Consider the following 25521-nt stretch of genomic DNA (forward strand, 5'->3'; position numbering starts at 1 on the left):
ACTTAAGAGTTATAAGATACAAATTATAGTTAAGCATAAGATTTTTAATGAAATTATAATTAACAACAATATATTTCTTCATAAAACCATTAAAATATATTAATTTAATGTATATGCACCTCATTGAGGTTTTATATTTAGTGTTATTGATGTATTTTTATGATTTATTAAAGTATTTGTAGTGTTTTCAAGCATATCTATACGTATCTTAGTTTTTCTCCGATACGCATGCGTATCCGAGGCGTATCCCAATACATTTCTTAAAATTACTCTTCCGGTACACTAGACATTTCCGATAATTTGAACTTTGCTCTATCCTCATTTCCCACACAAATCTGAAAAAAAGAGAATGAGTTTGTTTGTGAATATGAAATTCACTACCCCTTTCAAAATCCCAAAAATGCCCCCTAAAAGAATATTATAACGCCGGCACCCCCGAGGTTCAGAAGTCATCAGTCATAATCAGATGGATGGATTCTCGATCAGAGACGGATGGAGCTGTTGTTGGTAGCATGGTTTTTAAAATCAAACCGGTCAAGGGTTTGGTTACCGGGTTGAACGGTCTGATCGTTCCAACCGAATGCTTGACCCGTTCTGACAGAAAAATAAAAAATCAATGGTTAATCGTCCGGTTGAACGATTCGCTGACCAAAATCAATGATTTAAAAAAAAATCTGATTTTTGAGAAAAACAAAACTGATGAGATGACCGATTCTTGATTTTTCCGATCTGATCCTGATGGTGTACAATCCGACTGGTCCTAGTTGTCAACAACCTTGCCTCTGAACGGAGCTACAGGGAGCCTGAAACAGAGAAGATGAGGAAGCTCCGGGGGGAACCTGGTATGAATGCTCCGAAGCTCAAGTTAGAATTCTTAGGCAAGATAAAACCAGATGGTGCAAAGTTCACGTACCTTGTTCTTGGGGGTAGGGAGCCTTTTATAGCCACCTCGTGCACTCACTCCTAAGCTTCTGTCAGGTCGAGTATGATTACCTCTGGTCTCCTGCTAGTTCGGGTGTCATCCCCTCTACTGGACAGAACCGCCACTGCTCCCTTTTGTCGGAGCCGTCTCTACGACTGGCGGTGACGGTGGCAGGTGGCAGTGGTAGGTGACCATTGAAGTGCGGCTGTCAAGCGTCAGATCCCAAGTCAGTCAGGTGCGTCGCCCTCAGATACGGACCTCCTCGGTGTCAGGTATGGTACGTTTGCTCAGTTCGGCGTCCTGGAGGCAAAGTGCTGGAGTGGCGAACGAGGTGAAGTCTTGAGTTCGGATAGGGGAGTGTCCCGAACTGCCATGAGGCGGGCCAATTCGGGTCACTGCCTTGTGTGGCTCGGGGCCTAAGGGAGAGTTCGGGCTCCTCGTAGGGAGTTCGGGCTCTTAGTAGGGAGATCGGGCTCTTAGTAGGGAGGTTGGGCTCCTCGTAGGGAGCTCAAGTTCTTAATAGGGAGGTCGGGCTCCTCGTAAGAAGTTCGGATTGCTGATTTTTCCCTTTGGTGCTTGTGCCCTGGGTGCGCTATTGTGCGGAGCTGTTTGCCTTTGCCACGTATTAAATGATTACGAGGTCAAGCCAAATCTTACTTCATCAGATCCGATTTTAAAAACCATGATTGACAATGTTGCATTAGAGAAGCCCGGGAAAAGGGCGAGTTCTGAGACTGAGACTGAGAGACTTGTGGAGGTACGGCCAAGAATTGCCACCCACCACTGTCATATAATAATAGTGCCATGCTTGCATGAATGCATGTACCCTGATACCGATAATATTCACGGAAGCGTTAGATCGGTAGATGCTAATGGTTGTCGATTTCTTTAGACTTAATAATAGGCAGTCAAAATCTGGAGAGAGAGAGAGTGAATGTGAAGCGGGTGTGATCACTGATCAGGGCCAATTTTATGAGTTATGAGGAGGAGGAAATCCGACCGATTTCTGGCAGTGCCAGAGTGCGCCGTGCTTTGCAGCCTTTTTTGGCTTATCCTTCCATTTCCATTTCCATTTCCATTTGATGCTCTATTGTTAATAAGGATAGAAATAGATTATACAATTAAGAAAGGTCAAAGGTAAATGAGCAATAATTATTGTTATTATTATGGAGGGATCAAGGTAGTGGGGTGAGGGAGAGGGAGAAGGAAATGCATACAAGTGTCCTGTTGTTGTTCATTACCATTTAACAGTGCAGTACAATATTGGGATTTGAGACCAAACCTTTCCCTTTTCTTCTTGGACTTTTTGGGTCTAAAGAAATCTCCGGCTCCAGGATTTTATTTTGCTCTGTCTATTTTATGAAGTATGCATCCCCCATTTATACCTAGATTTCATTCTTACAATCCTTTTTAATTTTATTAAAAACTACTTTAGACCCTGTAAAGTTTGGAAATATCATTTTTCTTCTCAAATTATTATATAAAAGCTGTTTTCATTATTTTAATTTATTTAAAATACCCTTTTCATCTTGCATACTTTGAGGGCGAGACTGATCATTTTAATTATTTAAGATTTAAAATGTTTTTACAAGCATTTATCTTTTTTTTTTTAAAAAAAAAAACGAACACAAGCAACAATGCAACATCCAGCTAGCTGGTATCTGTATTGAGTGTGAGGGGATTGCTGATTGAACCCACACCAGCATTTTTGCATTTGCAAATTGCAACCCACCCTTGCCAGCTTAGCACCTACATATATACATACAATTATTACAGGCAATTGCATTTGGCGAGCAACTCAGCAACGCCAGCTGGAGTCTGTGTAATATAAATTAGGGCATCCGCATGCCCACCTATCTTTTACATAGACAAGTAGACAACCAAACTCTCACTGTATTGATTACAATAATTAATTATGTTCTTTTTTTTTTCTTGTTATAGATTTATGGAGCGCCACTAACATAAAAATCATATTGACCTAAATTAGAGCATTAATTCAGTTTTTTAATGCTTTAATTTATTGAATTAATCCTTTCATACTCTTATCAAAGCATTATTCTCTTATAAAAAAAAAAAAAAAAAAAATTAAAGCACTAATTCATAGCTAGACTATAGCAAAGGGCACTTTGGGCCCTCCAAAATCACCTCGTTTGATGGCCCATCATAATAATGCTACAATTTTCAGTTCCTTGACTGATGACTGGTGACCTAAAATCCCACAGCCCCAGCTTAACTAGCATCTTAACAATAATTTAAGCAAGTAATTCTATTCCACCGATTCATGATTCATGATTCAACAAAATTTGATTTCTTCATTTACTGAAGTTATGAAAAATGAAAATAAGATGTACCCTAGCTAATCTAATAATAAATTAATAATGGGAGGTTTGATGCCAATATTATTAATTAGTGTGACAAGGGGTCTAGCGGATTCCAATATAAAGGTGAACCACCCATATTGAATCTTTTTCTATTCAAATTTGCACTGACTGATGAGTAATGTGTTAATAAAGAATTTCTGATAAACAATTATTATATATATTAGAAGAATTTTATTAGCTGGAACTAATGTTTTAAAAATTAGGTAGCTAGGCGTTTTTTAGCTCATCATCATTCCATTATGATGCAAGCCAAGAGACAAAGCGATAAATAATTGAAGGTGCAATAACAGAAAAGCATACATGCATACATACATTATGTATTTATTTTATTTAACATTCATCGAATGACAAAGTGATAGTGTCATCATATATCTATGTTCCCAGCCAGCATTATACATCCTAACTGCACGGGGCGTTACGTTGCATACTGTTTTGATTGCTAGGGCCCAGCCAACTACAACACTACAACACAACCACGCATACACTGTAAATATAATTGTAAAGTGAAAGTAGACAGTGAAATTTCTGCTATCTCTTCTTTTAATACTGTTGATTTATGTCATTTGTTTTAAAAAAAAAGTTTTAAATTCTTCTGCCCAGGGAGCGTAATGATGTATTTAAAATAGACCTGTTTCAAATTCTTCTGCCAGGGTTAGATTAGGATCGGGTTGGGATTTTACACTTCATTAACAGAATTTTTCAGGTCCGAATCCGATCCGACCAACAGACTTACAATTTGGGCTTTAATCCCGACCTAACGAGTTATGTTTTTCCTCTTTTCTCAGCAGTCCCACATCTTTTTAACTAACATTAAAAGTATGAATCCACGTATCCAAAAGCTTTTCCTCTGTTCATGGCAGATTTAGTTATCCAATTTCTTTTCCTTTTCTAGTAAGTTCAATTCACTTTAAAGTTATTCAACCAAATGTGGGTTAAATTAATCTGAATGGGTTTGAATGTGGAGGCATCTTGATTATCTGAAACCCCAAGATTGTAAATTTGTTGTTGTTTGCTTTTCATTTTCCTAAAGATGAAGATGATTAAGGGCAAACTTAACGAGAGAGAGAGAGAGAGAAAGAGAGAGAGAGAGAGATGACCTAATTCATTGGTGGCATCGATGCCGAAGTTCACCGGTTCCTGAGAGTTTGAGAGTGAGAATGAGAACTGAGAAGATAGAACAATGAAAAGAGGGAAATGGGAAAGGTGGGCAAACTTAACGAGAGAGAGAGAGAGACGACCTAATTCATTAGTGGCGTCGATGCCGAAGTTCACCGGTTCCTGAGAGTCTAAGAATGAGAATGAGAATTGAAAAGATAGAACAATGAAAAGAGGGAAATGGGAAAGGTGGGCAAACTTAACAAGAGAGAGAGAGAGAGAGAGAGAGATGACCTAGTTCACTAGTGGCGTCAGTGCCTGAGTTCGCCAGTTCCTGAGAGTTTGAGAATAAGAATGAGAATTGAGAAGATAGACAATGAAAAGAGGGAAATGGGAAAGGGTTAGTCGGTTTAGGAATTTAGGGTTTAAAAGCTATATAAAAGTTGGGTCAGACATTTTTTGACAAATCCCGAGCCCGACCAAAAAAAAATCGAGTTGGGCTTTTAGGCTCTAGGTCAAGCCCGCATGCTAAATTTAAAATTGGTTTTATGATGGAATTGGAATCTAAATTTTTTAGAATCAGAACCAAAATGGTCTATTTTTATAATTTGTTTGGTTCAGACATAAACCAAAATGAAAATTGGAATTAGCTGGAATTAAACTTCATTTCCAAGGGAATGAAAGAAAATGGCCATTCCCTTAAATGGGAGATGACATTCCACTAGGAATGAGAATGGGATTCCAATTCCAGCCAAACAAACAGTTGGAATCAGAATGACTAATCCCGATTCTCATTCCAAATCCTTACTTCCACAACCAAACAGACCCTAAGTTTACTTTATTCTACCATGGAGCAATCTCGCACCACCTTCGATTTGGAAAACAAAAATTCAAATGAATTTCATAACGTTTCAGATGATCCATTAGAGCCCGTTTAGCAGGACTTGTATGCTGATTTTATTGCGTTGATAGAGCCACTTCCAAAAAAAAATTATCTATAATAACTTCACTGAAAGTTGATTTTTAAGTTCATATAAGTCTTTTCGTTTTTTAAATTTTTATAAAACAATGCCAAAAAAAATTAAAGCCTTGTTTGATTAACTTGAAGATGAAATCAAATCAGCCCCCCTACAAGATTGTCCCCCACAACGTCCCACAACACATCCCCGCCATATATTGAGAACATCTCCCAATGATAATACTAGAAATGATGATGTCTTCATCGAGAGGTATTTCCAATATACGGTGGGGATGTGCTGTGGGACGTTGTGGGGGGGCTGATTTGAACTCCTTGAAGGTGGACACACCTGTGCATAATTAATTAATATGAAGTAGTCTCCATGTTTAGCAGCCTTTTTGTTTGAAATTTGAACCAAACCATTAACCATGACCAAGGGTTTGGAGATTGGTGTTATTGCAACTGTACTGTCCATCATCAATTAGGCTATGTTTGGTTTGAAGGAAAATGTAGGGAAAGGTAGGGAAGCTTTTACAACCCTTCTATTGGTTTCCCTGTCTTTTCCTTCCTTTCCCTACCTTTTCCTTTAAACCAAACATTTCCTTTCCCTACATTTTCCTTCAAACCAAACATAGCCTTGGTGTTTTTTTTTGGTTTTCTTCTGTCATCATTGGGCTAGCTCCATCTACATCTAATCTCTTGCCCGTCAAGTGCATGTCAACATTAACCCCAAACGCAGTAAACATGGAAAAAGCATAAATTTTGCCTACAAATGTATAAAATAGTGTATGGACGTACCAAGAAGCCATATTGAAATTGAAATTGAGTTCTTGCTTTCATTTGCTCTACTTCTATATTACTCGCTCGGTCTAACGTCTAAACTCTGATAAGGCGACCATTAATTCTTTGCCGATCTGTAGTCAATGGATAGCACGCACCTACTCGACGTGAGCCTCTTCTGTCTTCTCTTTAGTTACACTTTCATTATCACAGACTTTTCTAAGCATAGCCCACAGGCCACAGGCAAGTCTGAAAACGATGTTATGCCAAGGGCCCAAGGGCTTCAGCAAGGAAAACCCATACATTCAATCGCCTTGAATATATGGTAGGTTCATCTGGGTTTCCTCCACGATCACCAATTAATTAATTCATACAATTTTTTTTTTCCATTGACATGACATAGTCCAATAAAATCAATTTTGCATCTCTCCTAACTCCTAAACTCTTAGTTAAGTCTCGAGATGGCATTTGATAACTGCTGAAATAGTAGCTGAAAATTTCCAAAGTTTAAAAATGTAACACTTAGGGGGTGCTTTTTTTCTGAATTTTGAGAGAGGAAAAGTTGGTCAATGAAATTTTGATTCTTATTAACAAAAAATTCATGTTCTTTTTTCAAATTTATGTAGAGACCAGAGAATAGGCACTCATATTCCTAGCATTCATATCCTATAATATGAAAGTAAACCCCACACCCCAGAGAACATCTCAGCATGCAATGGGAACATCTACCATACCTGTCACAGGGAGATGCTTTTCTCCCAGTGCATGGTTGGAATGTGATGTGGGGCACGCTATGTGCATCGGTGGTAGCTAGGTCTCTAAGTTTGTCCTTCCTAAAAAATCTGACTTGTTAGAAAAAACACTCAGATGAGACCTAAGCCACAGGCCTACAGCCACCGAGAAAAAAATAGTACTGTATTTTGGCTTAATTTGAAAAAAGTATAAATACAAATATGTGCAGTGCAAATATATACAAAACAATATAAAATACAAGGTTTTGCGCTCTACATATTTATATTTATACTACTTTCAAACTGAGCCTTAAAAGTGTCCATTTAGTTTGGGTCAAGATTGGAATTACAAACCTGTTTGATTCAGACGGTACTGATACCAGAAAAGGCGGGATAATTAAAGTATAAAACATAATAATAAAAACATATCTAATAGTAGTTGTGAAGAAAAATATATATCGAACATCATCATAATTTTATAAATCAAAACTTCATAACATCTAAAAGATAATAAAGAAGCATATTCTCCACCACCGCCAAAACTTTTGGCATTCCTAATTGGCGATTAATTCAAAAATATCGCCCCCGATGGAAGAGTTCACTTCTAATCCATAAATGAATAAAAGCAAAATACATTTTCTCGAGAAACTCATTTACCCTTCCTATTATTATTTTCCATCCAGGGAGGCTGTGGATCGTTTGCAGAAAATCCTTCAATAATTAGTCGGTAAGTATTTTGCCTACATCTGCTTCTTACTGGTACAGGTAATAGAAGCAACAGGTTAGCAGAAAGAAGAATGTCAATGTGAAAAAATGACTGATAAAAGAAACACTACTACCTAAATCTACGTGGTTATTGCTCTTTCTACAGTTTCAAACTTCAATTTTTGAGGAGCCTCTTTATCCTCTTCTGCTTCTTTCTTCCGGACAACATGTAGCATTTAAGTGCTGTTGCAACTGGAAATTGCAGAGAAATCAAGCCATGTAGGAATTATTACTAATCTCGTAGATGTTAAAAATCATCTCAGGCACCCATTGCCTGCTCTTAGTACATGCAGAGTATGTTAAGTGAAGTGGAACAAAATATTCTCAAGGCTGTGTTTGGCTGCAGTGCAATTTTATTTGCACCAGTACAAATGTGTGGGAGTGCAAATGAAAAAAATGCAAAATTTTTAATTTTTTTTGGATTTTACTTTATTCTACTTTGGGTCTTATTTTACTTCATTTCCATTGCAACCAAACAAAGTAAGGTAAAATTTGAAGCAAAAATAAATCAAAACTTGCACCCAAATCATTTGTACTACCATAGTTTTGCATCAGTGTAAATGAATTTGCACTGCAACAAACACAGCCTTAAGGTTCAATCTAGCAAGATGCAATATAGGAAGGAGGGTTGACTTAGAAGCCAAGAACCTAATAGTCAACTTGTTACCTGATCCAACCAGAAAATGGACTCAACATTCAACCGAAGTGCACCCTGAATTTAATTTTCATAAATAATCCAGGTTGGGCTTGGCTAGGTATTGATTAGCATACCATAATTGTAAGTGAGCGAGCATTATGTCTTATGATTTAAGGGCATACAATAATATCTGTCCTAACCTAAGATGAGGTTGGCTGGTTGGAACAGTCAGTTCAGGCTATGACCAGCTGAAGCTGCAAAGATCCTGGAAATTACCTGACTCAAAAACCGTGAATACTATTAACCATATCCATAATAGAAAATTCAAGTTATTTGGTGTAGGATTTATTTATCTGCAATCACAAATATTAGGGTAGTTTGTTATTCAAACTTCAGTGCAAAAGGAAGTAGGTACACTTTACCTGTGTGTGTCTCAACTTTGCAGTAGTCAGTTCATCAGTTAAACTAATCATCCTACATAGAAAAATTAAGCAAATAAGTAAAAATATGGAGTGAAAGCTTAGCTACTTGGTATATTATGATGGCCTACCGTGCTTTAAGTTCTGAAATTTTTGCAAGTAATAACCGTTCTCTTTTGGAAGCAGCTGTTTCAACCTGCCAAAAGAACAGGTGAAGACTTTTAGTAAATAAAAAAGAATATACAGTCAAGAATTCTATGGCAAGAGAAAAATGTGATGCCAAAGGTTTAGTTCCATATCCAGTCCGAGTTCAAATCAGCCCCCCACAAGACTGTGCCCCACAGCGTCCCACAGCACATCCCTGCCGTGTATTAGGAATATCTCCCAATGATGACATCATCATCTCTGGTACTATCATGGGAAGATGTTCCCAATACACAGCAGAGATGTGCTGTGGGACGTTGTGGGGCGCAGTCTTGTGGGGGGCTGATTTGATCTCATCCAGTCCAACCCTCCCAAGACACCAGATAGCTGAGACCAACATTGGGTAGTGGTATAAAGAGTCAGCAATTCTATTAGAACGTGGAACAGGATAAGTACAAGTAGCAGATTTACCAAGAAAACAATTTTCTCAATAAGCATTAAGGAACACAGGGTGACCAGTGTTGGGTGGTTGGTTCTGGTTATTTTGAGGGATCTCTTTTTCTTCCTTTTTTTATTATTTTGAATATACATTTCGAAGATAGAAGAATCAAAAAGAACCAAAAATCTTTGCTGTGCTTCAGTCCACCATAGGAATAGTATCAAACTATTCTATGGTTGTATTTGATTCCTCAGAAATAGGTGGAGAAGATGAAGTCATGTGAGAGTCCTCAAGGCATTCCCTAATTAATTTTTGGTGGAGCAAAATGCAGCCTATACGTATCAATGAACAGTGAAAGAAATAACACCATTATAAGTCCTATCTCATCATCTTTATAACAGAGAGAAACACTCACATTTGCATCATTATCTAAATTGTGTGGTGGTGGGGGCACCTTTGCATTCTGAAAAGCTGAAAGACAATTCAAGTACTTTAAATAAACCTGTTAAATACCTGTATCATAGATTAACATGACTAAGAACATATTTGGACATATTTTTCACTCACCATCTACTACCTCAGCTTGTTGGAAGCTATTCAAAAGATCCATAATAAGATCCTGTTAATTAAAAAAAAAAAGATTATTCAAGAGGAATATAGTTATAAAGCGAAATAGAGGACTCAAATAATTTTTCTTTAACCTGTTGGAATAAGGTCTGCTGAAAAAGGCTCTGAAGATGAGGCATGAGAAGTGATGCAGGCAAAGTACTGTTGTTTAATTCCCTGGATGATGGATTGACAGGCTGAAAGAAACAGGGAAAAATTATTGTCAATAAGATTGAATATGGGTTAAGACTCTAAGATAAGAGACTAAAAAGGAAGTCTGAAAAGGAATATTTAGAATGCAACAGAATAAGATAGATGTAATGAATATTTAGAATGCAACACACTGCGACACTGAATATCCTTGTTCAGTAACATGTAATGAATATTCTTTCTCTAGCAGTTCATACATGTCCCATGACTGCATTTTCTTCATTCAGAATTTAAAAGTTTTTTTTTTTTTTATTTCATGGATGTTGGATTTTTTTCTTTTTTTATCAGTAACATGAAAAGAAAAATTACTGATGATGAAAAGAATTAATGATATCAAAAGAATGTCCTAGAACCCTCTCAAGACCACTTGGTCAAAGTGGCTCCGATACCATCTCAAAGAACCATTCAACCTAAAAGCTTAAGCTGTTAGGTGAGGTCCTTGAATAGATTGATATTCTCTAACAAACCCCTTGAAAGAGTTAGATCAACCCTTGCAACCTATCCCTTGGGATTCCTTCCTTTTAAAATTTTCAATAGACCCAACCCTGAAAGATGTTCCCCAATACAGTTGTTCCCTTTGTGTCCCTTGTTTGACCAACTAATTAGCTAGTCTGTTTGACACTTATTTTGAACACAAGATTAAGTCACTCCCAATTGCCTTACTTCCATGATTCATCATCACCATCATCATCATCCAATCCTTACTTCCCTGTATCCTGTTTCGCCAATCTGTTCTGTTCAATGCCATCTCCATTGTTAAATTATTTCTTACTAATTCCACCCATATCCTTTTTTGCCTACCCCTAGCCCTTCTAGCCCCTTCAACTAGCAACAAATCACTTCTTATGGGTGCTGTTGATGGTCTTCTATAGCATGTGATCAAACCATCATAGCCTACTTTCTCTCATTTGATCACCTATAGGAGCTATTCCTGAGTTCCTTTGGAAGACTTCATTTCTAATCCTATCCTTTCTAGTTTTCCACTCACATCCATCTCAGCAGCCTTACTTCCCTGATTGTGTGCCTATATTGCCAAGGCCCTTGACTGTTGTTTAGGAACTACCATACAACAGACTTTAGAGGCAATTGAATGTATTCTTTGCTATTTTAAGAAAATTCCAAGAAAGTACCTTTTATATAAATCATAAACATCTAAAAGTTGAAGGCCCACTTCAAATTATTGTACAATTTGTTTATGGAAATTTTGAGTCTTGTGATTGTGATTGTGCTATGGTACAAGTGTTACTGAATTATTGTTGCCGAAACTCTTATATGAGAGTTAAAGGCCCACTTCAAGGCTGTACAGTGATAACCAGACACAATTTGGTACAGCATGATAGGGAAAAACATACCCAAGTAGATCAACATTATACTTGAGCAAAAACCTTGAGTAGGGGTCTGCTACCTTTTGTGAAATCTAGTTAACAACTAGTTGACAGGGAGCTTTGAAAGGAAAACAGTTAATGTTAGCTTTTTTTCTCAAGCCAGGAACAGCCACTGATAGTAACCCAATTTTCTTCTTCCGTTGAGACTTCTAATAGCAATAGAATCAAATACCTGAGAAGACTTTGGCGCTAAAAGCATCAAGCAAAGCAAGGAGTATACATTTCATGGAGAGCAGGTTCTATGACGTTGTAACCAATACATAAAACATGTGCCTATGGGGCTTTTTTGATCTGAATGACTAATCAGTGGAAAAGTATAGAAGGAACCACTAAAGTCCCAAAAGTAGATAGATTATCCAAAATGGATATTACAGTGGTTACAATCATGAAACCAATGCCCAGTCAAGTTCTCAAAATGAGCATAACATGTAAAAATATGATAACGCCCAAGGCCCAACACTGCAGGCAGGTACCCAGCACTCAGCCCCACCCAACCATAGTGTTGACTCCACCTTGGTCCAACCCAGGAAACTGCCTATCAGATACATATATACCAGGAGGCCACATCACTAAGAGGTTTGAGCACTCTCGAAGCTGCTCAATAGAATACAGTTGTAATCTGATAAGCCCATATCAACTGGTATCAGAGCCCTGCCTCCCAATGCCAGTCACCAAATTGGGTGGCGGGTGCAATGGAGGGTAGAGTCAAATAAATAGAAGCCAACCTCCATAAGGTAACTGGAGATCTCAAGGAAATTAAGGAGATGTTGTCTGCTATCATCACCCAAATTGATCAATTGTCTACCTCCGGAAGTAAGGAAAGTTTGAGCAGCAGCAACACCCAACAGAATGCCAATGGTGGTGGCAAAAGACCCCTGCAACCCAGCAAGTGTCCATTACATCCATACACTTGGATGGTTAAGCCAGTTGCAGAAATTAGGGTTTCAAGAGAGTGAAAGAAAGAAAAGAAGAAAAGAAGAAGAGGAAGAAGAAAGGGAAGTGTCGAGAAGTGTGTGAAGTTCACTGTTCACACCCTCAAGTTCACTTTATAATTGAAAATTAATAATTACAAGAAGGCCCCTATCCGGGTGCCCAAATACAGAGAGAGTACAAGGAAGGAGAAAATGACCAAAAACACCCCTGTCTAACCATTCTCAACACTCACCTTCAAGCTGAGCATATATGTCAATCATGCCCAGTTTGGGAAGGTTCTTAGCAAACTTTGGATGGTGAACACCTTTAGTGAGGCAATCAGCTAGTTGGTCTTCTGACCTTACAAAAGGAAGGCAAATCTCTAATAAAGTGTCTATCCACCTCAATATGCTTTGTACGATAATGTTGGACAGGATTGTGAGCAATATTTATGGCTGCTTGATTGTCACAATATAGTCTCATTGGAGCGTTTGCTTGGATGCCCATCTCAGTCAATAAGGTCTTCAACCAGAGTAGTTCAGACGCTCCATGAGCCATTGCCCTATACTCTACCTCAGCACTAGAACGAGCAACCACAGATTATTTCTTACTTCTCCAGGAAACCACATTGCCCCCTCCAATTAAAGCACAATAACCGAATGGAGATCTTCTATCATCGATGGACCCTGCCCAATCAGCATCTGTGTAAGCCTCAATCTTTAGATGGCCATGGTTGGAATACAACATCCCTTTGCCAGGGCATCCTTTCAGGTAGGCTAAAATTCTGTTAACTGCCTACATATGAGATGTCCTAGGTTTATGCATATATTGGCTAACCACTCCAACAACATAGGAAATGGCAAGTCTAGTCAAATAAAAATACAAAAGGCGTCCCACCAATCTTTGATATACCCCCCTATTTGGAAGAACTTCTCCTTCAGTAGAGTTCAACTTGTGGTTGGGATCAATTGGAGTTTCTACAAGCTTACACCCTAATTTCCCAACATCATGAAGCAAATCAAGTACATATTTCCTTTGTGACAGAAAAATCCCCTTCTTGGATCTTGCAACTTCAATGCCAAAAAAGTATCGGAGATCACCAAGGTCCTTAATCTCAAATTCAGAAGCAAGGAATGACTTTAACTGAGAGATACCTGTGATATCATCACCTGTCACAACAATGTCATTGTTGAGTGGGCCGGTTTGTTGTGTTGAGTGGCCCGGTTTGTCTTTAGTTTGTTTTTATTTAATTAGGAAGTTGTTGGGCCGAGGCCCATTAGTTTTTATTTTTTAAAGTTGTGACTATTCAGTTTTAGTAGCCGCCCTACTAAGGGCATCCTTGTAATATCTCATCTTTAAGTTAAATATAAATATAACGAGGGGCTGGCGGCTAGGGTTAACTTTCTCATAACTCTAGTTGACCTCCTACTCTTTTCTTCTTCTCCTTCATTCTCTATTGCTGAAATCTTCACCTTCCCCCCTTTTTCTCTCACAAGTAGCTTGACTGAATCAGCAAATAGTGATTTCTACTTGGTATTAAAGCAGGTTGAAGGTTCTTGAAGTTGTTCTCTTATGCAGCCCTAGATCGGCCGACTGCATAGTGATTTAAGAGGCTGATTGAAGCTCTCAAGAAAGCCCAATTTTTGGATTTTCTTGATGGATCTGTGTGCCCTGTAGTTGGTCTAGGGTTTCTCATCAGAATTAGGAAAAACTGGAGAAAGGGGAAGAGTCCTGTTTTTGTTGGACCCTTCAATTTTGACCTAGGAAGTGGCACCCTAGTTTTTTAGGGTTCCTTGGAGTGTTTTGTAAGGGGCGATTCAAGTCCCACATGGTTTGGAGGCTTCTACAGAGGGTGGTTGTCTTTTCTCTCTCTTCTCCCATCCCACAGAAAAGGAATCTTTTGTGGGAAGAAAGCCCAAGACACCAAGGAAGGGTTGTTGGTTCCAAAAGGTGTCTTGTTTGATCTTGCTGCAATTTTTAGTTATTTTCTTTACCTTTTTTGAGAAGCATGGAGGGCCATAGAGTTGAAAATAAGCCCGGGAGTGAAATGGGACCAGTGGGAGGGGGTGCTAGAGACCCCTTCGGGGCTGGAACCATTACTACAGTTAGGTTGGATGGTGCAAACTACTTGGAATGGTCACAACCTGCAAAGATGGCCATTGGGACTCGTGGGAAATTAGGGTATATCACTGGTGAAGAGGTGAAACCCGAAACTAGCAACTCCCGGTGGGTGCAAGAAAATTATATGGTGATGACTTGGTTGTGTAATTCCATGTTGCCATATATAAGTAAAAATTTCTTATAAACACTGCTAAGGAAATATGGGATGGGGTTGCAGAAACCTATTCACAAAGGGAGAATGTTGCTAGGGCTTACCAACTGAGAAATCAGATTATTGCTACAAGGTAAGGAGATAGATCTGTTGCAGCCTATTTTTCAGCCCTTAAGACCCTGTGGCAGGAGATTGACCATTTGGAGAACTTTGCTTGGGGAACCACCAAGGATGCAGCTACCTATTAGAGACATTTAGAGAAGTACAGGGTGTTTGAATTCCTTGCTGGCCTTAACCCTGAGTATGATATTGCATGACAGCATCTTCTTTCCAGGGATAGTGTCACTCTCTCCCAAGCATATGCTTTTGTGTCAGGGGAGGAGTGCAGGAGGGATGTGATGATGAAAACCCAAATTTCTGATCAGTCTGCCATGGTAAGTGTTGTGAAACCTAAACAAAGTGGCGGTGAAATCAAGAAGGAAGACAAAAGAGACTTGGTTTGTGACTACTGTAAGAAGCCTAAATATATAAGAGATACTTGCTGGAAGCTTCACCCACATCTTGTGCCGACTAGATTGAGAAATAAGAAGGGAAATGCGCACATGGCAGTTACCGGTGACACTCCGGCCCCTCCTACTACAGTTGCTTTGGAGTCTGTTGCAGTTGCTGCAGTAAGGGCCGAACTTGAGAGGTATGGGCTACTTCTGAACCAGCGAGATACAACTAGTTCCAGTTCAGCCGCAAGCGGACAACAAGGTACAGGTGGCACTGGTGGAGTTCACTCTACCTCCTTTGCTCACACAGGTAGTTCACACGTCACTGCAAATTATGTTTCCACTTCAGGTAAGGAGGGACCTCCTTGGATTATAGATTCTGGAGCCTCAGAGCACATGACCCATAGCTCCACTATTTTTTCCTCTTACCAGCTTTGTTCTGGCAGAGATAGGGTCTCCACTACTGATGGATCCATGTTCCTATTACTGGGAAGCAATCTGTCAAGATTAATGATTCTATTTGTTTACCCTCTGTCCTTCATGTTCCCAGATTGAGCACAAATTTGTTATCTGTTAGTACTTTGACTAAGAATTTGAACTGCTTAGTAATTTTTTCTCCTGGAGGTTGTGTTTTGCAGGATCTGGATTCAAAGAGGACGATTGGGAGTGGTCGTGAAGTGAATGGAATCTACCTCCTGGATGTTCCCCCTCACTAGTCATCATAGCAGGGACAGTGAGTCAAGATCTGTGAGTCAGATTATGCTTTGGCATAATCGTTTGGGCCATTTGTCTTTTTCTTCTTTAAGTTCTTTGTTTCCAAAACTTTTTGAGTTTGTTAGTCTGTCAAGTCTGGAGTGTGAAGGTTGTCAACTTGGAAAGCATTGTAGACATTCTTTTAAACCTAGTAATCAAGTCCGTCAAGTCTTGATGTTCTTCTTCTTCTATGGGAGGCTATCGCTATTTTCTCCTATTTGTGGATGATTTCTCTCGATACTCTTGGATTTACTTGATGAAATCCCGCAATGAAGTACCATCCTTGGTGCGACAATTTCATCAGATGGTACTAACACAGTTTGGAACAAGAATAAAGGTGTTCAGATCTGACAATGCCAGGAAATATTTTGAAAGACATCTTGCCTTGTACTTGTTAGAATATGGTGTTGTCCATCGGAGCAGCTGCTCCTACAGTCCACAACAGAATGGTGTTGCAGTAAGGAAGAATAGACACATTGTTGAAACCACAAGAAGCATGATGATCACATCTATGGTTCCGGTTCGGTTTTGGGGTGATGCAGTTCTCACAGCAGTATATCTGATTAACAGGGTGCCTTCTCGTATACTTGGATTCAACACTCCATTCAGCCTTCTTTTTCCTCAGGGGGAGATGTTTCATGTTCCTCTCAGGGTGTTTGGGTGTGTCTGCTTTGCACACATCCTTGGTCCTCACCGCTCGAAGCTTGACCCCAAGGCAAAGAAGTGTGTCTTCCTTGGATATGCAGAGAATCAAAAAGGGTACCGCTGCTATGATCCAGTCTCTGGGAACCGATATGTTACCATGGATGTCACATTTTTTGAATCCACATACTTCTTCTCACAGAATCCTTCTCAGGGGGAGTGTTTTGGGGAAGTAAGTCAGCAGTCTATCCCTCTCCTAGTTCCAGTCCCTGTATCACCTCCTGCGCTTGACCACCACCCGGTGCCACCTCTGTTTCTCAGCATTACTCACGACAGAGACTTCACAAGGCAGTTGATTCCACTATAGCAGAACTCACACCACTTCCTGTCAATCCCTTGGAGACTCCAGATTCGGCTGATATGGATTTAGGTATTCCTCTTGATCCCGCTACTATTCAGTTCCCATTGATCCTACTAACTCTGTTACCGATAACCTTGATCTCCCTATTGCTCTTAGAAAAGGGAAGAGAAAGTGTACTGCTCATTGTATTTCACAGTACTTATCCTACAGTGGACTTTCTCTTTCCTACCGTGCTTTTCTCTCTTCTCTTGATTCAGTGTCTATACCCAAGGGTGTTAGTGAGGCTCTCTCCAAACCTGAGTGGAAGACAGCTATGCTGGAATAGATGAAAGCTTTGATTAAGAATTAGACATGGGACATTGTGGACCTACCAGAAGGCAAGGAGACAATTGGATGCAGATGGGTTTATACAGTAAAATATAAGGCAAATGGAAGTATAGAGAGGTACAAGGCAAGACTTGTCGCAAAAGGATACACACAGACCTATGGCATTGATTATTTAGAGACCTTTGTGCCAGTTGCAAAGATGACCTCTGTTCGGATACTCCTTTCCCTTGCTGCCTCATACTCTTGGCCCTTGTTTCAACTGGATGTGAAGAATGCTTTCCTAAATGGGGATCTGCAAGAAGTGTATATGGATCTTCCTGCTGGTTTCTACAATGATAATGAAAAGGGAAAGGTATGCAGGCTTAAGAAGTCACTATATGGCTTGAAACAATCTCCCAGAGCATGGTTTGACAGATTCAGAAAGGCCTTGATTGATTTTGGCTACACTCAAACTCAATCCGATCACACTTTGTTTGTGAAGCGCAGGGGATCTTTGGTGTCAGTCTTAATTGTTTATGTGGATGATATTGTTGTCACTAGGAATGATCTGAGTGAGATTGATAGTCTGAAGAGGAACCTACATAGGGAATTTGAAATTAAGGATCTTGGAGAACTGAGATACTTCTTAGGCATCGAAGTTGCAAGATCAAAACATGGAATTTTTATCTCTCAAAGGAAGTATGTCTTGGACCTTCTTCAAGAGACAGGGAAGCTTGGAACAAAGGCAATTAGCACCCCTATTGATCAGAACCATAAAATCAGTGCAACAGAAGGTGAACCAGTAAAGGACATTGGGAGATATCAAAGACTTGTGGGTCGGCTGCTATACTTGTGTATGACAAGACCAAACATCTCCTATGCAGTGAGTGTAGTAAGTCAATACATGCATGCCCCACGAGTCTAGCATTGGTAGGCAGTTGACAAGATCCTTGCTTATCTGAAGGGACATCCAGGCAAAGGCATATTGTTTATTGATCATGGACAGTTGAAACTAGAGGTTTATACAGATGCCGATTGGGCAGGATGCCTTGATGACAGGAGATCAACTTCAAGAGTGTGCACCCTAGTTGGGGGTAACCTAGTCTCATGGAAGAGTAAGAAACAAACAATGGTGGCAAGATCAAGTGTTGAAGCTGAATACAGGGCCATGGCGCATGGAGTTTCAGAACTTCTATGGATCCGTTCTCTTTTAGAAGAAATTGGTGTACAGGCAGAAGAACCCATGATGCTATACTGTGATAACCAGGCAGCAATCAACATTGCCCATAACCCAGTCTAGCATGACCAAACTAACCACATCGAAGTGGAGACATTTTATCAGAGAAAGGGTAACTTCTGGAGAAGTCTGTCTTCCATACATTGCTTCTGATCTGCAGCTCGCTGATGTTCTCACAAAGGGTCAGCTTGACATTGAGAAAAACCAATCTTTAAGATGGCATTCCTAAACTTGTCAAACCATGCTCTTGGAGACTGTTTTGGCCCATACAAAGACTCCTTCAAGCGGCACACTTTTCCATCACTGTTAGGGAAACTTAACCCAGGTGGTAAGTCCATATACACTTCCTCTTGTAAGTCCCCATTAAGGAAGGCATTCTTTACATCCATTTGATATAAAGCCCACAAGTAATGGGCGGCAAGAGACATGATCACACGAATAGAGTTCATTTTAGCAACTAGAGCAAAGCTTTCAGTAGACGATCAAGACTACAATCAGCCTTGAACCCTAATAGATTTCAGAGTAGGAAAAGTAGAAGAAAAGAAAGAGAAAGGAAGAAAAGAGAGGAGAAGAACTGGAGAAAACAAAGGTTGAAAGAAGGGACATATTCAGAATGATCTGCTGCTGCCACTCTCTTAGTATTTATAGGTTATGTTCAATACATAGGGAAAATGACAGATCTGCCCTTAGTACTTACATGACAAAAAAAGCAAATAAAAAACTGAAATAACAAACTGACCACCAACTGACACTACCATAACTGAAACAAATAATTACACATACTTTCCTACGAACACAGTGGGGACCACAGCTGTGGGGCCCACATCAGTGTTCCCCCTCAAGTTGGGAATAAATATTTATCATTCCCAACTTGGATAGGTCTGCCTCTAACTTCTTCCTTGGTTGCCTTGGTGAGGATATTTGCGAGCTGCATGTTGGATGTGATATACGGGAGACACTTCTTGTGATGAGACACTCTCTCGCACAAAATGTCGATCAACTTCAATGTGTTTAGTTCTATCATGCTGCACCGGATTGTGGGCTATATTAATAGCCGCCTGATTATCACAATACAGCATCAAGGGCTTCTCATAATAGCCGCCTGATTATCACAATAGCAGCAATGAATATGTGGCTTATCCAGAGGCTCAACCATCTAATGAACTGAGTAGACGTTCAAGACTGCTATCAGCCTTGAACCTTAATAGATTTCAGGTTCGAAAATGGGAGAAAAAGTATAGAGAAGAGAAAGAGACGAGAGAGTAGTAAAACACAAGGGTTGAAAGGAGGGACAGAATCTTAATGTTCTGCCACCGCCATTTTTATTTAGTATTTATAGGTTATGCTCATTACATGGAAAGGACAGATCTGCCCTTAGTATTTACATAACAAATAGAACAAAATAAAACTGAAATAAATGACAACTGAAATAACCAATTGACCACCAGCTAACCCTAGGATGACTAAAACACATTCTACCCTACGAACACAGTGGGACCATAGCTGTGGGGCCCACATCAGTGTTCTCTACACTCCCCCTCAAGTTGGGAATAAATGTTTATCATTCCCAACTTGGAGAGATCCGCCTCTAGCTTCTTCCTTGGTACAACTTTGATGAGGATATCTGCTAGCTGCATGTTGGATGTGATGTACAGGAGACACACTTCTTGTGATGAGACCCTCTCTCATACAAAATGTCGATCAACTTCAATATGTTTAGTTTTGTCATGCTGCACCGGATTGTGTGCTATATTAATAGCCGCTTGATTATCACAATACAGCATCAGGGGCTTCTCATACTCAATACCCAACTCCTCAAGTAGTGATCTCAGCCATAGGATTTCAGTCACTCCGTTAGCCATTGACCTGTACTCAGCTTCAGTACTAGAGCGGGAAACAACACTCTGCTTCTTACTCCTCCAAGAGACAAGGTTACCTCCTACAAGGGCACAATATCCAGAGGTAGACCTCCTGTCATCAGCACTCCCAGCCCAATCGGCATCTGTATAGACCTCCACCTTCATGTGATTATTGTTCTTGAACAATATACCTCTACCCTGGCATCTCTTCAAGTATGCTAATAAACTCTCTGCCGCAAGAAGATGAGTAGTTCTAGGGGAATGCATGTACTGGCTGACAACACTAACTGCATAACTGATATCTGGCCGAGTGAGGCCGAGATATAGGAGCTTTCCAACCAACCGTTGGAACATAACTTTGTCTTCAAGAGGCTCCCCGCCCTCTGCACTAATCTTGTGATTCTATTCAATGGATGTATCAGCAAGCTTAACACCTAACTTTCCAGTTTCCGCCAACAGATCTAGAACATATTTTCTTTGAGAGATAAAGATCCCTTGTTTAGATCTAGCAACCTCAATACCCAAAAAGTACCGTAGTGTACCAAGATCTTTCACCTCAAACTCTTGATGAAGGAGCTGTTTGAGGGACTAAATCTCACTACTATTATTTCCTGTCACTACAATATCATCCACATACACAGCAACCAGGGTCAGAGAGGAGTCCACCCTCTTAATGAATAGTGTATGATCTGACTGGGCCTGTACATAACCGAATTTTCCAAGGGCTATTCTGAATCTATCAAACCAGGCTCTAGGTGACTGCTTCAAACCATACAATGCCTTGTTCAGTCGGCAAACCTTCTTACCTGTTTCTGTATCATAGAATCCAGGAGGCAACTGCATGTAGACCTCTTCCTGTAAGTCTCCATTCAGAAAAGCATTTTTAACATCCATCTGGAACAGGGGCCAAGAATGACTTGCTGCAAGGGATAACAGAACTCGGATGGTGGTCATCTTGGCTACTGGGGCAAAGGTCTCCAAGTAGTCTATACCATAAGTTTGGGTGAACCTCTTTGCAACCAGCCGGACTTTGTACCTTTCAATGGAGCCATCAACATTATGCTTCACAGTAAATACCCATCTACATCCAACCGGTTTCTTTCCTTTGGGTAGGTCTACTAGTGCCAAAGTATTATTTTTCAACAGGGCATCCATTTCAACTTGCATTGCATCTTTCCACTCTGGAACTGATAAGGCTTCTTGCACTGTTCTTGGAATAGGGACATTGGCAATGGAAGTGAGATAGGACCGGTAAGAGGGAGAAAGGCGATCATAGGATAGAAACTGGGAAATGCAGTGAGTTGTAGATGTGGTGCAATGCCGTTTCCCTTTGCGGACGACAATAGGGAGGTCAAGGTCATCCGCAGGAGGTAAAGGAACAGTGGAAGGTGTCTCAGTGGGCTCTGGGACTGTAATACCTGGATCTGGAGCCACAGAAGGAACTGGAGCTGGCTTGGACTGCCGATGACTGGGATCAACCTGCCTACATCGCACATCGCCTGTGATAGACTCTCAACTCCTGATCCCTCTGACCACCCTCACCATTACAGCCTTCATCACCCAATGGAATAGGTAAAGGAACAGCCCCACTCCCACTGCGCTCCCCCTGAGGAAAAAGACCCAAATCCCCACTCTCACTGCTCTCCCCCTGAGGAGAAACCCTAGGATAAAAGGGTGTCTCCTCAAAGAAGGTGACATCCATGGAGACAAACTTCTTCCCCGAAACAGGATCATAGCAGCAATAACCCTTTTGAGTTTGTGCATAGCCGAGGAAAATACATTTGGAGGCCTTAGGGTCAAACTTGGAATGATGGGGCCCGAGAAGATGAACGAAACAGATACAACCAAAGGTTTTAAGGGGAACGGTAAACAACTCTTCGTCTGGGTATAGAAGGGAAAAAGGGGTTTTCATATCAAGAACCCGGGAAGGAACCCGATTAATGAGATATACTGCCGTGAGGATGGCATCACCCCAGAAGCGAATAGGTACATTGGAGGGAAACATAATGCTTCTAGCCACCTCCAAGATGTGCCTATTCTTCCTTTCGACAACTCCGTTCTGTTGTGGTGTATGAAGGCAAGTGCTCTGGTGAATAACTCCATGATGAAGGAGGTAAGAGGTCAATGGCTTAGCAAAGTATTCCTTTGCATTATCAGATCTAAGAACTTTGATCTTGGCCCCAAACTGGGTTAGAATCATCTGATGAAAGTTTTTGGTCAGAGCAAGAACCTCATCTCGAGAACGCATAAGGTAGACCCAAGAAAACGGGTATGGTCATCAACAAACAACAAAAAATATCTGTACCCACCCATAGAAGGGATGTGATATGGCCCTTAAACATCAGTATGCACAATATCAAAAGAAAGAATAAGATGTTCTACAATGTTTGGCAAGCTCACAACTCTCACATCTCAACTTTGACAACTCAACAGACTCAAATAAGGCAGGAAACAAACTCTTCAAGGACCAGAAAGATAAATGACCTAATCGATTATGCCAAAGCATAATCGGACTCACAAACTAAGAAACAAATGACTTCTTATCCACTAGCTCTTCCCAACGAGAACTCTCTCCGAGCAGATAGATCCCATTCGTCTCACGGCCAGTCTCAATCACCTTCCTCGTCTCCAAGTCCTGAAAAACACATAGGTCAGGGAAAAAGGTTACTGAACAGTTCATATGTTTGGTAATACTACTGACTGAAAGCAGGTTAGTATCAAGCTTAGGAACATGCAAGACCGAAGATAAAGAGATAGTATCCGATAACTTGATGTCACCCTTGCCAGAAATGGGAACAAGAGAGCCATCAGCAATGGATACTCTATCTCTACCGGAGGACAAGTGATAAGTAGTGAACAATGATGGCAAGCTAGTCATATGGTCGAATGCACCTGAATCTATTACTCAACAGTGTTCAGATATTACTTGGACCTGAAGCATGGTAAGCTGAGGCTCGAGTACCTGAATGTGCAAAGGCAGATGTGGCAGGGGCCGTTGGTGACTGAGATGGCTGAGCTGAACTCCCAACTTCCTTTTCCAACTGTATTAGGGCAGCCCGAACTGCAGCTAAGGTCTCTAGGGCTGTGCCTTTTGTGCCTGACGAAGATGTTGAATCAGTATTCACAGCCACATGAGCATTACCCTTATTTCTCAGTTTTGCTGGGACCAAATGAGGATGCAGCTTCCAACAAGTATCTTTTGTGTGTTTGGGTTTCTTGCAATGTTCACATACCAGGTCCCGTTTATCTTCCTTCTTCCTGTCCCTTTTTGGACCACCCCCTAACTTAGGTCTAACAGTTGTCAGGGCTGGGGAAAGAGGCTGAGGTTGCATCATGACTTTCCGCCTAGTCTCTTCACTATGCACCAGGAAGTATGCTTGAGAGAGGGTCACACTATCTCTGGTCAGTATCTGTTGCCGCACAATGTCATATTCTGAATTCAGGCCAACCAGAATTCAGAATATGGTGATCAATCTCATGCCACAGGGATTTCAAGGTAGAGAAGTAGACAGAAACTGGTTTCTCTCCTTGTTTAAGACTATTCACTTCACACTTCAGTTCATAGGCTCTGGCAACATTAAGGGGTTGAGAATAGGTTTCTTTCATAACATCCCATATCTCCTTGGTTGTCTTGGCCCACAAGTAATTTCGGCTTATATGTGGCTGCATAGAATTACACAGCCATGCCATAACCAAGTAGTTCTCTTGAACCCACTTGGTGTACATCGGGTCCTCCTTGGAAGGTTCTTTCACATCTCCCAAGAGGTAGCCCAATTTTCCCCTTCCCCCAATAGCCATCATGGCTGATTGGGCCCATTCCAAGTAGTTTGACCCGTTAAATCTCATAGTTGTAATCTGAAACTGGGGTTCAGATAGATTACCATAACAGTTGTTCCCAAAACTACATTCTCTCTGATTTTTAAACTCCATCTTTGGTCAAGAATCAGTAGGTAAGAACTGTAGGGTCACTACAACAGAAAACAACACTTGGACAGTCAATCACAATCAGAAATCAGTATGGAATCAATGCAGGTCTGATCTGAAACCAATCTGTAATCACGGTATATGCATGAAACTAGTGCAGGTCTGATCTGAAACCAATCGGCAATTACAGTACCAAGCAGTCCGTACAAGTTTTCACCCCCTAAAAGAGCTCGAAACCAAAAAATAGGTCTAAAACCAGCTTAGAGAGCAATCTGAGATGCTGGAACTGAATTAGGGTTTCAATCGTAGGTCTGAAATAAGTGCTCAGCCGCACTTTCCAAGCAGTCCGTACAGTTAGGTTTTGTCATAGGGTCAATGTGAAACCCTAAAACTGATCACCTCTGGAGAAAACCCTAAAACAAGCACTTTCCAAGAGGATAACAAGAGTTCGACCCAACAGAATGGTTTGCCACAAGGTTAATGTCAAATCCTAGAACAGAGAGAAAACCCTAAAACAGTTCGGCCGCTCCTTCTAGATAGGTCCAACCTATCTTGACTGATAGCAATCTCTAGAAAATAAATAAGACTTACCCAGAGAATGTTGTTCGCTACCTTCCAAGGTTGCCTGAATCCTAGCCTTCTCTGATTCTTCCTGATTACCAACACTCTGCAAGCCGTGGCAAGTCTTCAACAGCTGCAAACCTCTTCTGGTAACCTCCAAGAATCAGCCAACGTATACTTCTTCACAAACTTCCAGCCCTAGATAGTTCTCATGTGGTCGGCTGGACTAGACTCACATGAGAAACCCTAGATAGATAGGCTCTGATACCAAGTAGACGATCAAGACTACAATCAGCCTTGAACCCTAATAGATTTCAGATTAGGAAAAGTAGAAGAAAAGAAAGAGAAAGGAAGAAAAAAGAGGAGAAGAACTGGAGAAAACAAAGGTTGAAAGAAGGGACAGATTCAAAATGATATGCCGCCGCCACTCTCTTAGTATTCATAGGTTATGCTCAGTACATAGGGAAAAGGACAGATCTGCCCTTAGTACTTACATGACAAATAAAGCAAATAAAAAACTGAAATAAATAACAACTGAAATAACAAACTGACCACCAACTGACATTACCATAACTGAAACAAATAATTACACATACTGTCCTACGAACACAATGGAAACCACAATTGTGGGGCCCACATCAGTGTTCTCTACAGTTTCCAAATAATTAATGCCATAAGTCTAAGTGTATCCTTTGGCTACAAGCCGAGCTTTGTATCTTTCAATCGAA

The 25521-nt window shown here is 40.5% G+C and overlaps 1 protein-coding gene across 6 annotated transcripts in view; it reads right to left on the minus strand.

The window, feature by feature from the left end:
• Positions 1-7325: 7325 nt before the first annotated feature.
• LOC104604697 (serine/threonine-protein kinase BLUS1-like) overlaps positions 7326-25521 on the minus strand; it is a 69881-nt gene continuing 51685 nt past the window's right edge. For 2 of the 6 annotated variants that reach the window (XR_016081057.1, XR_016081055.1), the window contains 7 exons: positions 9973-10074; positions 9839-9890; positions 9687-9742; positions 8820-8884; positions 8692-8743; positions 7707-7824; positions 7326-7623 (listed from right to left, as the gene is read on the minus strand). Coding sequence is in view for 3 of the 6 variants with exons in the window: in XM_010269168.3 (XP_010267470.1) it covers positions 8498-8545; positions 8692-8743; positions 8820-8884; positions 9687-9742; positions 9839-9890; positions 9973-10074 (375 nt within the window). In the remaining 3 variants the exon portion in view is untranslated. Of the gene's footprint in view, positions 7624-7706; positions 7825-8469; positions 8623-8691; positions 8744-8819; positions 8885-9686; positions 9743-9838; positions 9891-9972; positions 10075-25521 lie in introns of those variants that run through there. The other 4 variants (XR_016081056.1, XM_088896156.1, XM_010269168.3 and 1 more) reach the window with 4 other exon arrangements.

The sequence above is a fragment of the Nelumbo nucifera genome, chromosome 1, assembly GCF_055504915.1.
Source record: "Nelumbo nucifera cultivar China Antique chromosome 1, China Antique-T2T, whole genome shotgun sequence".
NCBI lineage: Eukaryota > Viridiplantae > Streptophyta > Magnoliopsida > Proteales > Nelumbonaceae > Nelumbo > Nelumbo nucifera.